At 42.0% G+C, this 13,803-nt stretch overlaps 1 protein-coding gene across 4 annotated transcripts in view; it reads left to right on the top strand.

The window, feature by feature from the left end:
- HECTD2 (HECT domain E3 ubiquitin protein ligase 2) overlaps positions 1-13,803 on the top strand; it is a 231,251-nt gene that overhangs the window by 40,116 nt on the left and 177,332 nt on the right. For all 4 annotated transcript variants that reach the window (XM_029609862.1, XM_029609861.1, XM_029609864.1 and 1 more), the window contains one exon: positions 9,396-9,534. In XM_029609862.1, the coding sequence (XP_029465722.1) occupies positions 9,396-9,534 (139 nt within the window). The remainder of the gene's footprint in view (positions 1-9,395; positions 9,535-13,803) is intronic.

Here is a 13,803-nt window from a genome sequence, read left to right on the forward strand (position 1 = left end):
GACAACTTTTTTCATATATCTGTGACATATGATACTAAGCACGACATAATGTAGAATTCCTGTACCACACCTCCCCTGCATAGAAAGTTCAGGGATCAACTATCCATATTATTTTCTGCTGACCGTACGTTATATACAATATGGTCCCATATAGCCTAACTGTGGACACATGAGTTTTTGTACTCTTCTACTGCGATCCCCCAAAGTCATCAGCTTAGGAATGAATACCTTTCCGGTACAACTTATATTCTGGAGTAGCCTGTCTTATATGCCCAGGGCAACAAATAAAACTGTACCAAAATAGGCAACCGTGTTCAAACATCTCCGTCATTGGCATCCGTTGAGGTTTGCGGAATCTTACTAACAAACAATTGTGCAGTAGCAGTGTCTTCATAGACTTGTTGAGATCCCTGATGCCATATTTTTAGTTTGGCTGGGTATATTAAGGAGAAGCGAACTTTTTTGGAGACCAGATCTGAACAGACAGTAGAGAAGGCTTTCCGGAGCCCTGAAACATGAGCTGAAAAATCAGAATCTTATGATTCCCGTATGTCAGGTTCCTTTCTTTACGAGAGTGCTGCAAGGTAAGCGATTTATGAGTATAGTTTAGAAACCGAGCAATAGTCACCTGAGGTCTGCGGGCTGTCCCATCCGATGGTCGCGGTCCCAGTCTATGCGCGCGTTCCAGCAGGCTTCCCTGCGCTGCTTGTAGGGACGGAAGTTGCATCTTCACCCAGGTTTCGAGGGTATCTTTAATGTCAGCATCAGCTATATCTTCTGGGAAGCCAACAAAGCGTAGATTATTTTGACGCTCACGATTTTCCAGATCGTCCATCTTGTCACGTTGCTGCTTGCTGATCTTTTCTAATTCCGAAATCTTTCTTTCTATTGCCCCTACGTCATCTTCGAGAAGGCCGGTCCGGCCTTCTACTCTTTCCACCCGGTTTTCGATGTCAACAATAGAGGAGCGCACTTCTGCAATTTGTTCAGCTATCTGGTGCAGTCGCGCATCCAAGGCTGCTACAACTGCTTGTGAGATTCTCTCCTCTAACGTGTCCTCCAAAGAGGCCTCCAAATTTTCTGGCAACACTGGCGCCATCTTGGATTCAGAGGGTTTATTCTTTTCCTTCTCCTTAGGTTGTAATTTGGGTGCCATGAGTCAGTTTTTCTGCTTGAATAGACAGATGAGATGTGCAGGCACTCTTAGATACTAATATCCAGCAACAAAACTTTCGTTGTGAGTGCCTGCACCATTCGAGCATGCCGAGATGGCTGGAGCTCAGTCAGCACACGTCTAACCGAGTTCACCACATCACGTGACCTCTGAATTTCTATCTTAACCAGTCAATCCTGCCAACATTCTTTCCCAGGCCCCATTCATTCCAAGGTGAATGAGCACTGCACAGTTTGGACTGCAAGAGATCCTTAGCCTTCTATCTGGAGCAGACAGAAGCCCATAGACAGTCCACCCAACTTTTCATTTCTTTTGATAGGAATAGGTTGGGAGTTGCTGTTGCCAAACAGACACTATCCAGTTATACTCAAGTGGGACTGCATCTTCGGGGTCATGCCAAGGCTCATTCTGTCATTCTTCAGCTTGATGTTTCAATGTAGGGACCTGTAGTCAGTAACTGTTTTCAAACATGGGCAGACATACAGGCAGTTTCTGCATTTGAGTACCAGCAGTGGCAGTGGTCTCAAGTCTGAGGTCATTGGCTGGGTCCAAGGATGATGACAGGCTCCTCATGATGGTTCTCTTTTATTCCTGGATTATACTTACTTTATGGTAAGGGAATAGGCATAGCTTTTGGTTGGAGGATTCTCATTTTTTGGAGACGTAAAGAGTTCATCTTTGCCTAGATGGTTGCATAGTCTTAGAAATGCTTAAAGATAAATAATATCCAATTAGGATCTGAGTTCTTTATTTTAGCAAGGCTGGAGGTAAACCATTTGGACCTTGTCAAATAAAGTTTATAACCTAAGTTGTTTTTCTATAATGTTTGCATTTTTCAGTCTTAAGGCATAGTGGAAAATTCAAAGTTCTTGTTCCCTGTACGTACCCAGATCAGTCCAGACTGTGGGTTGAGCCTCCTTTCCAGCAATTGAGATAACAGAACAGTTTTCAGAACAATCTTTACCAACTAAGACCTAGATTTATCAAAATGCGATAGCAAAAGGGGCGTGGTTTATGCAAATATTAATTTTATCGCAATTTACACTAATTACCTATGCGAAGAGCTGCAAATTGCGATAACATTATCAGACTTTGCGATTGGAGCCAGACCTGTTGTATTTCCCACTTATAACCACTGGGAGGGGGAGGGGGGGGGGGGAGAGAGAGAGACTGGCCATAATGTCACCATTTTTGTCTTCACCACCTCCTCCCGAAGGCCATAATGTCATCTCCCTAGATAGAAATTTGTATCCCTATGGTAGGCCTACCTAGTAACTCGAGGTGAGGTTTAGGTATCAGTGTAGGGGGTTAGGGGCCCCTTTGACATTCAATGTTAGACGTACGAACAGAACAGTGGTCTCTTGTGAACATTTGATGACCCTCGGAGAGAGAAAACTTACTCCAAGATGAGATTTGTGCAATGTTCTCTCCACCTAGCTTGATGTTACCCAGGTAAGGAGTCCATCAAGCTAGGTGGAGAGAACATTGCACAAATCTCATCTTGGAGTGAGTTTTCTCACTCCGAGGGTCATCAAATGTTCACAAGAGACCACTGTTCTGTTCGTACATCTAACATTGAATGTCAAAGGGGCCCCTAACCCTCTACACTGATCTCTCTCTCTCTCTCTCCAGAAGTCCCTGATGGCTAGTTGGATGCTCTGGGAGCTTCAATTCATGTAAATAGGCCATACGGGAGACATCGCACAAGGCGATAAAACCTTAGCGCCCGGTCATGGCAGCTATCGCACAGCCTAACGCAATTCAAAAAGGTGGTGTTAAAATCGGCGTTAAGTCTGTGCGATAGCTCTTCGCAGACAGGCAAACCCAGTCCACTCCCCGCCCCAACTCCTCCTATTTTCCATATTTGCATCGCACCATATGATATAGTGCTATCGCATGCGTTAAACACATTTTCGCATGCGGTAAGGGCCTATCGCATGCTATAAGCCCTTAACGCATGCGAAAATGCCTTAGTGCATTTTGATAAATGACCCCCCTAAGTCACTATGGTAATTAGCATTTTCCTCTAAGTCTCTCTCAAAAGAAGCAAGATGCATTCAAAACAGTTATTTAGGCAAATCATAATATTGTCTACTCTTGTTCTTTGTACTGTATTTTATTTAACACCAATGCATTCTCTGAAATTGATGCATTGTACTGTTCGCTAACTTGCAGTATCTTTGAACATTTTCTCTTATGTAAATATTATTTTCTTCCTGTAATTCTGTTATATATTTCTTTTGTTTTTGAGTGAATGTCACTAGTGTCTGGCCAGACCTAGGCTGTTGTGGGAGTGCAAACTTAGCTGTAGGATGCAGGGTGCATTGTCTCTGATGCTCCAAATAGGTGCTTGTGGCACTGACTGAGAGCAAAGCACACCTGATTTTGTGGTTCTGGTCGCCTTCCAGGAACCGCAGGAACAACCTATTGGCTTGACTTTAAAAAAAAAAATCAAAAAGCGAAACTATCTGCCTCTCACAGTGTATTGTCCGGCAATCTAACAATGTGACCATATTATGTATGCAACAGGAACCTACCATGTACTGAAATTCTGACTAATAAAATAAAAGGATAAGCAATTGTCCTTAACTACTGTCCTTTCTCATCGTGTGGGAACAGAAAATATTTTAATTATTTTTCCAGTCACTCTTTCAAAATGTCCCACTCTTTCCTTGTGCAGAGAGGAGTTTGCCTGAATTTGGAAACTTCTTTAGAAGTCTAACTTTTTGCCCGGATTGGTTAAAAAAACAAAACAAAACAGTTTAATTGTACCGCTTAATGTCTTTTGACTGTTCACCAAATAGTGACACTGACACAAAACATTGATTTTTCTTCAGTGGAATTACATCTCAGTATATAGAAGGCAAAATGGGGTAAAGTCACTTCTCACTGGCTCAGTCCAGCTTTTTCCCCTTTGTCCCCTCTGGCAGAAAAGTTTCACTCTGGGGCTAACTGGATTCAGAGCTATGCCACAATCATCAACTTCATTCGCCCCTTCTTGCTTGGAATCTGGACTTTACAGTTTTCCCAGTAACATTTTAACTGGTAAATCACTCCTGAATAGAACAGGTAAATTCCACGTTCCTGATCATTTCATTATTTTTTAACTTTGTCTGTATTTCTTCCTTACCTTATCTAATTATCTAATTTTCACAATCTCCCTCCACTCTTGGACTTGCTTGGGCTTTACCAATGATGGATTTTCTCTCTCTATTCCCACTATTTCTGTTTCAAGCAAACATGGTTTTCTCCTTATTCCCTGATTCCAAGGCAGAGTTCCAGCTCTAAGCCCCTGCTTATGCACAAGACCAGTCTCTTTCTGCACGTGGCTTTTTTTTTTTTTTTCCACGAGGAGGATTATTGCCTTGGATGAGGTCACAAAACAGAAAATAGTTCCTCACATAATGCTAATATATCCTTAAACACTTCTTACTGGACTCCTTTATAACCTCCTTAAGATGGCAGAAGTCTGACAATTAATATCATTCAGTTAGAACTTTTGTTAAACAGTACTAAACTTTTATGAAACACAGTCATCTCACAGTGCCTTGATTCTTCCACAGCCTTTTTACAAAAAAAACCCCCAAAATAACAACACACTAAGCACGAGGTTTTCTTGCAGTTAATGACAGTGTCCATGCAAATTAGCCTGGCGCAAGGGAAGTACTGACACGTGGAACCTTGTGGTGCCAGCTGAATGGTGCAGCTCCTTGACCTCTCATAGATTTGTATTGGCTCCAACTGCTTCCTGTGAAACACCATCCAACTTTATCTTCTAAATCTTTTTTAAAGCTTCATTTTGAAATAAAAATTATATGACGGGATTGCTCAATGCTTGCTCACATCTAGGCTGGCACTGGTTTCAATACTTTTCTTTTGGTTTTCTCAGAGTGATTTACAGTACTGGAGATCTGTGCTGATGTCACTTCCTTTTCTGCCCTCATTGTTCTTGATGCACGTACTTTGCGACTTCTTAAAATTTACATTGTATGTGGATTTGCATAATTGATATATGAATATACGGATAACGATATCATGAATTGTTTATTTAGAGGATGAGTGGTAGGAGAGCTTTTTGTCAATACATTGTTCATCAGCTAGAATATTTTGTTACTTACTAACCATTTGTTGTAACAGTATGCAAACCCATTTCATTGTGTCAGATTCATTGTTCAACTTTTGCATTGTAACACATTGATACATTTGAGTTTCACACCTCACTGGTTGACTGTCTCAGTTATTTAAGCTAGAAATGGTTTTTTCATTGATTATAAAACTTGATGTGATTTAGAATTGTGCTTTTTTTATACATGCTCATTTATTTTATTTCATTGTTTGGAATATGTTAATAAAGTCACTTTTAATTTTGCAATATTGCCTATGTACTCAATACTTTAGTACTTTTGTTCCTTTACCGGGAGTTTTTGGGTGTATTTAGCAAGCACTTTACACTTACATTTATGTTGCCTAAATTCTATTAGTTACTATATATATATATATATATTTTTTTTTTTTTATTGTGCTGATATATATATCAGCACAATAAACAGAGTAAATATCTTTGCCAACTAATAGCGATTATTAGAGATGTGAATCGTGTCCTCGATCGTCTTAACGATCGATTTCGGCTGGGAGGGGGAGGGAATCGTATTGTTGCCGTTTGGGTTTTAAAAATATCGTGAAAAATCATTAAAATCATGAGCCAACCCCCTAAAACCCACCCCCGACCCTTTAAATTAAATCCCCCACCCTCCCGAACCCCCCCCAAATGCTTTAAATTACCTGGTGGTCCAGAACGGCGGCGGTCCGGAATGGCCCCCTCAATTGAATCCTTTTGTCTTCAGCCGGCGCCATTTTGCAAAATGGCCACCGCAAAATGGCGGCGGCCATAGACAAAAATGATTCGACGCAGGAGGTCGTTCCAGACCCCCGCTGGACTTTTGGCAAGTCTTGTGGGGGTCAGGAGGCCCCCCCAAGCTGGCCAAAAGTTTCTGGGAGTCCAGCGGGGTTCAGGAAGCGATTTCTTGCCGCGAATCGTTTTCCGTACGGAAAATGGCGCCGGCAGGAGATTGACTGCAGGAGGTCGTTCAGCGGGGGTTCCGGACCGCCGCTGAACGACCTCCTGCAGTCGATCTCCTGCCGGCGCCATTTTCCGTACGGAAAATGATTCGCGGCAAGAAATCGCTTCCTGAACCCCGCTGGACTCCCAGAAACTTTTGGCCAGCTTGGGGGGGCCTCCTGACCCCCACAAGACTTGCCAAAAGTCCAGCGGGGGTCTGGAACGACCTCCTGCATCGAATCATTTTTGTCTATGGCCGCCGCCATTTTGCGGTGGCCATTTTGCAAAATGGCGCCGGCTGAAGACAAAAGGATTCAATTGAGGGGGCCGTTCCAGACCGCCGCTGTTCTGGACCACCGCTGGATCCCCAGGTAATTTAAAGCATTTGGGGGGGGGGTTCGGGAGGGTGGGGGATTTAATTTAAAGGGTCGGGGGTGGGTTTTAGGGGGTTTTAGTGTGCCGGTTTTCCTGCCCTCCCCCTTCCCCCGATTTACGATTTTTTAACGATAAATCGGGGGAATTGGTATTGTATCGTGGCCCTAACGATTTTTGACGATTTAAAATATATCGGACGATATTTTAAATCGTCAAAAAACGATTCACATCCCTAGCGATTATTATATGCAAAGGCTTAGTGAAAGCTGCAGTTTCCTGAAAGACTGCCCTCCAAACTCCTCAGTCTGTGTCAACAATGCAGGTTCTCTTTGAGAAGGCTGAATGGTACTGGGAATTCTTTTGTCTTTGCTGAGGTAAGCTGATGCAACTCTTGGTGAGAATCTGTTTATCCCACCTTGTGCCTGGGGTTATATGTCTTTTGGATGGAAAAATGCACTGTAGGGATTTTCTTTGTTTCCCTGCTCTCCTTAAATATTGCCAAACTATTGATAAGAAAAACTACTGTATGTCTACTTTGAAGTGGTGGTTTATTCACTACTTCTAATTGCCATATTGCTCAGTCATTCTCTCTCACATGTGTATGACCACTAGCTTTGTACTTTTCTTAAACCTAAACACATTCTGTTGGATACCCAGGATAGCAACCAAATATAAACAAACACTACTGTGAAAATAGATAAGATTGTGTACGCCTCAAAAGCTAAAAGTGCAGTTATATATAAGGTCTATAAAACTTATATGCAGATTATACTTGTCTGACTAAATCTGGTCAGTTGCCAGATGTTTTCCAAATCTCAGCACAAGTAGAGCTGCTTGGTATTATGCTCCACTGGACACAAAATTCTTAACTCCCTAACTGCCAGCTGGCACTAAGTGCTATTATCTTCTGACTATGGTCTTGTCTCCATCTTGTACTCTGATTTTGTGTGTGTGACCTTGAGGTAGAGTTAAATGGTAAATTTTCCCAGTGGAGAAAGATGAATATTGGAGTTCCCCAGGGATCTGTTCTGGGACCACTGCTTTTTAATATATTTATAAACAACCTGAAAATGGGAACAACAAATGAGGGGATCAAATTTGCTGATGTCCCAAAATTATTCAAAGTTGTTAAATCACAAGAGGATTGTGAGAATTTGCAAGAGGAATTTGCAAAACTGGGAGACTGGGCATGAAAATGGCAAATTATATTTAATGTGGACAAATGCAAAGCGATGCATTTAGGGAAGAGTAACCCAAATTCTGGCTACACAATGCAAGGTTCCTCTTAGTAGTCACCACTCAGGAAAAGGATGTAGGTATTATCATTGATAATGCATTGACATCTTCTGTCAGTGTGCAGCAGCAGCTGCAGCCAAGAAAGCAAATAGAAAACTAGGGATTATTAGGAGAGGAATGAAGAATAAAACAGAGAATATCATAATACCTCTGTATCACTCCATGGTCCAACCTCATCTTGAGAATTGTGTTCAGTTCTGGTCACCACATCTCAAGAAAGATATAGCAGAATTAGAAAAAATACAGAGAAGGGCAACCAGAATGGTAAAGAGGATGGAACTATTTCCTTATGAGGAAACACTAAAGAGGTTAGGACTCTTCAGCTTGGAGAAGAGACGGCTGAGGGGAGATATGATAGAGGTTGTAAAATAAGTAGAATGGAACATGTAAACTTTAATCATTTGTTTACTCTTTCAGGACTGAGGTCAGGAAGTTGGAGTTTGACAGTATGTGGTCTGCTGTGATGATGTTTTATTTATTGAAGTTAACAGGTTTATGAATTAAGGAGTTTTGATCTAAATGGCATCTTCAGTAGTGTTATCTCTTTTGATGATGTTTGTTTATTTTTCTGTTATGAATGTTTTTATTTGTGCTCCATGTAGAACCTTGGATATTGCAGAATATAAATGTTTAATTAAATAAATAATGTTTGTCATGGGGTGCAGTCTAATAACTTGGGTAGCAGTATTTGGGAAGACCCTTGCACAAAAGCAAGGAAGAATAAAGAACCGTACTCCGTTATGCATCCATGCAGAGTGACCACCATCTTAAGGGCCCTGAGGTTAGTAGACTAGAAGAAAGTTGATGAGTATAAGAACTAAAGTGAGACCGTGGACAAAGGGAGAGGAGTTGGGATGTTGTTGAGACTATTCTGGTTATAACATTGTAGTGTGGAATATTTGACTTTGATGACTATATGACAGAAATAATTCTGAATTCCCTCTCAAGCTTCCAAGAAATAGCAACATCTGTCAGTGCTACTTACTTTCTTCAAATATCACTCACCTATGCTGCTAGCTCCCCTTGGGAAATGCAGTCCTTGGTGCCTCTTTAGAAGATGTCACAACAAGATATGGCTAGCACCTTGTGCATTATTTATCCTTGTAATGAGAAAGCTGTATATAACAGCTCAGCTGCCAGATGTAAAATGTATCTTTCTACACTAAAGTTTAATTGACCATTTTAGGAATTATGGTAGCATGGAAAGCAGTCAATAGTGATAGTTTTTCTTATCAACACAAACTCTCTGTAATAATGTCGATCTTTACTTTCTTAACTAATGTTCTATTGTTGTTTGTAGAGTAATCTTGTGCTTTTTGAGCCTATTGCCATGTAAATATTTATCTAATCAAAATTTTAATTCTCGTGTACAAAATATAATGGATCTTTATATAACCTCTTTTGTAAAAACTATAAGCACCATGTATGTTAATAAATATGGATAACCTATTTAATTAAACAATATGTGAATTTTTTTCTTGTCTCAAATAGTAAGAGAGCTACCACCAATTTGCCTTGATGTGAGACAAAAGCAGCGTATTTCCATAGATACGTTGCCTCCAGAAATGAAGGCTCTGATTTCTCCAGAACCTACAGTTCCCATTCGTACCAAAACTATGAAAGACTTTCAGTAAGTTAAAGTATTAAAAATGATTGCTTTGTATTCATTTTTATCATAAAAATATAAACTTGTGTTGAAAGAACAAAAATAAAATGTTTTGACCTTTTTCATTTTCATTGGAATTTGTAAATATTGGTTTTAGGGAGGTGTAAATTGTTCGTTCTGTTCTGGCTTCTAGGTTGCTGTTTTCCATCTCTTAAATCACAAACCTGTCTCTCAACTGCAAACTACATACAAATCATGGATCATTACACTTAAAATTTTTCTTACCAGCTAAGATGTTATGATCTTCTGCTTGCTATATTTCATTCATGATTAAAAAGCATATGAAGATATTTTCTGAAACTGTGTATTATAAGATGTCCGATTTCTTGTGCTGATCAAAGATTAAACTTTCCCTCCAGTGATTGAGTACCATTAAGTTAGAAACTTTAAAAGATCAAAAGGCATTCAACTTTTTTTCTGCTGATAGTAGAAAGATCTGTTGGGGTTGCCGGGCAGAGGGAATGTAGTACAGGGGAATCCAGAAGCAGGCTAGTATTGGTGTCAGGCGGCATTCAGGAATGTCCAAGAGTTGGGCCATGGTCAATACCGAGTATCAGTCTGAAGGGAAAGATGGGACAGATAGGCAGGACAGGAAGGCAAGGAGCAGGATGGGCAGGAAGATGAGACGAAGAAGAGCTTAAGTCCTGAAGACGAGGGTGCTGGAACTGAGGAACTGAAGACCACAGAAACTGGCAACGAAGAACACTAAAGCAACTCGTACTACAAATAGTAGAGAGGCCTGTTGCCGAGGCAAAGAAGGGTTGAGCAGAAGGATCTTATATAGGCCTAAGCCTGTGAGGTCATCAATGGGTGCTGCGTGTGATTTCCCACTGTGGGTCTTTTAAGAGTCGTGCCTTCGGGCATGCGCCTGCCTAGGGGAAGCATGGCAGGAATACAGCAGCAAGCAGGAGTTCCCAGTGGCATCTGGAGGAGCTGGCCCAGACCCGGGGGTGAGTGCGGTGTTTCACGGGAGGAGCTCGCGGGCCGCCAAACACGTCAGTAATTGAAAACCAGCAGACCAGAATTCAAATCTTGCTTCCCCCACTGAAACTTGTGAACTTGGGCATGCCACTTTATCTCCTAGGGTCTCAGGTATCCACTTAGGGGTAGATTTTAAAAGATGCGTGCACGCATCCATGTGCGTGGGGTTCCTGGCGCTCGCACAAACACATACCGATTTTATAACATGCGCGTGCTGGTGCGCGCATGTTATAAGATCAGGTGGCCACACACACGTGTGCACCAGATTTTGCAATCTGCACACGCATGTGCGGGGGGGGGGGGGGGTAAATTTTTGTAGATGACATGCAGCAACGGTAATCAGCCCTTCTCCAGTTCCCTCGCAGTCCGCTCCAATTAATTAAGGAGCGGACTGGGAGCGAACTTCCATACCCCCCCTTCTGAAACCCTTTCCCTCTTCCCCTCTCCTCCTCACCCCTAAACTTGTCCCAGCGACTTACATTTTTTTTTTTTGCTACTTATTGCTCCCCTGGAGCAGAAGTAGTTTGCACGCACCAGCCAACTGCCGGCTCATGCTTCCCTGAGACAGCAGCCAATGGCTGCTGTCTGGGCCAGCCTCTGTCCTACCCCAGCCCACCCCTTTCTCAGGGTCTGGCACTTGTGTGTGTATCTCCACTTATGCACGTAGCTGGGCACGTTTGAAAAGTGTGCAGCGCGCGCAAGACCCTGCCACACGCGTAAGTGGCAATTTTTACATGCATGGCTGATTTAAAATTTGGCTGTTAGCTTGTAACACTTTGGGGCAGGCAGTCGTATCTGTGTATAGTTTGTTGTACAGGGAAAGCTAATTGTGTCCTCTGATGTATAAACAGAGGAATCAGCAGGCAAAAGGTGACATTTAATCTTACCTGTTAATTTCCTTTTCTTGAGTTCTGCTACACCAGTCTAGATTAGTGGGTTATCTCACCTTCTAGCAGATGGAGACAAAACACACTATTTTCCAGTGACCTCATCACCTGGTATATAGGATGGCATTGCACTGGCAATAGTCAGTATTCTTATGTCAAAGCAATGGAAAATACCAACTTCTCCTAAACCATAATTAACTTTTGGAACAATAAATAGAGACCTCATAAACAGGAGGGACAAAATAAACTCTCCTGTCTGTCTGTCTATCCTGTGTAGAAAACAAACTCTGCTGAGTACCAACAATATCTCATGCATCTCTGTATGGCACTGCACACGCCAAGCAGCACCACCAGAGAGATAAATAGTATAGAAGAAGCAGCCTTGGGTACATCTCAAAAGTAAGCTTGAAAGTTTTGGCCAAACACACAAGGATAATGATGCAGGCCATAACATTCTGGGAAGATCCTGGACTGATGTAGCAGGACTCAAAGAAAGGAAATGGATAGGTAAAACTAAATTTCACCTTTCTAATAATCCTGCTACACCAGTCCAGGCTAGTGGAATGTATCCAAGTCCATTGAACATGCAGTATCTCCCTTGTCATACACATCTAATCCATAGCACCTATGAGAAAATGTAAAGATCAAGTGGTTGCCTTACAGATGTCTGCTGGAGCAGGTGCTGTAGAGTCTGCTCAAGAGGAAGCCTGAGCCCTTGTAGAATGAGTACAAAGCCCCTTTGGAACATGTTGACCCTTCAACAAAAAGGTGGAGGCTATCATCTGCTTGATGGAGAATGAGGATTTTAAAGCTGCCTCTTCTAGTGATGTCTGCTGAATAAAGGTCTATTGGTTAGCTGAAAGAGATTATCCATCTGCTAAACACCTGAGAAAAGTTCAGAGAACCTTTTTAATAAGACAAAAGACTACCCTTACCATGACATTCCCCTTTATGGGATACCAGAAGAGCTGCCTATTTAACTGAAGGCAAAAATGACTTTGCATAAGAAGAATGGAACTGGTTAAAAGTAAACCAAACTCGAAGAACTGTGTCAAAATGAATGAGGGAAAATAGTGTCAAAGAAATGAAATGCAACCCTAATACCTCTCAGATTTATAAAATGTAAAGAAGAAACAAGTGTGAACTTTCATACTATGCTAACATGGCCTTCATTGCCTTATACATAATCATTGGTCATATTTAGCCAGTGATTCTGTATAAGGCAATAAAGAATGTGTTAGTCGGTAGAGACTAGAATGTCAGGTCACATGTATATTTTCTTTACATTTTATAAGTCTGAGAGGCATGAGGTTGTATTTCATTTCTTTGACACTGGTAAAAAGGTCCAGCTCTGTGGAAGGACCAGATGGATCACCCAATTAAGGTCCATAACACTGGACATAGACTACTAGAGATGCTGCCTTTAAGGAAGTTCCATTGAATGCATGACTTAAGAGTTCTAAGAACCAGATCCAGATCACACTGGGGCACCAGGGTGGGGGCGGGGACACACTGGGGCACCAGGGTGGGGGCACCAGGGTGGGGGCGGGGACACACTGGGGCACAAGGGTGGGGGCGGGGACACAGCAAAAATGCTTCATGCCAAGCTCCCTGAAACTGATATCTGCACCATGAAATAGCTGCAGCTGGGACTCCCAGGGAATTGGCAGCCTGTTTTTTAAAAAGCATTTACATGTGCAAGTGGGCTTTTGAAAATTCACGTGTAAGTTCACTTTACATGCGTAAATGATTGTTTAAAATTGCTACGATAGTATGTTACATTTACATATGTAACTTCTTTTAAAATTACCTCCTAAGAGTTTAGCCCTTGTCACAAATCCCTTTCCAGGTAGGTAAGCTTGGACATAAAGGTGAATTTTAAAAGCCCGATGCGCTCATCAAAAAGGGGATGCGTGACAATGTTGGGCCGGCGCTTGCTGAGCGGATTTTATAAGCTGCCCGTATATGCGCGCATCTCCTGCTGTGCACACAAATAAAAAGTGTGGAAAAAGGGGTAGGGCATGGGCGTGGTCTGGGTGGGCAGTGGGCATTCCGGGATTCATTTGAAATTTGCATGTATATATGTACGTGCACTGGTGTGTGCTGGGGTCCCCTGATGTGTAACTTTACTTCTGCTATGGATGACATGAGAATGTTAAAACATAAAAATTTAGGGACGTCAGTGGGGTTTTAAGGGAGAAGGGAGGCTATTCAACTAGGGGGGGTTTACATGTCCTATCCCTAAACTGGGAAAACTGAGAATGAACTAGGAAAAGGTGAGTGGTGTTGGTGTGCGTCCCATGTAAATTTCCCCACTTAAGCGGTAGATGCAGCATTTGCGTGGACATGTGTGCATCCATTTAAA

Source organism: Rhinatrema bivittatum, chromosome 7 (assembly GCF_901001135.1).
Source record: "Rhinatrema bivittatum chromosome 7, aRhiBiv1.1, whole genome shotgun sequence".
NCBI classification, from domain to species: domain Eukaryota; kingdom Metazoa; phylum Chordata; class Amphibia; order Gymnophiona; family Rhinatrematidae; genus Rhinatrema; species Rhinatrema bivittatum.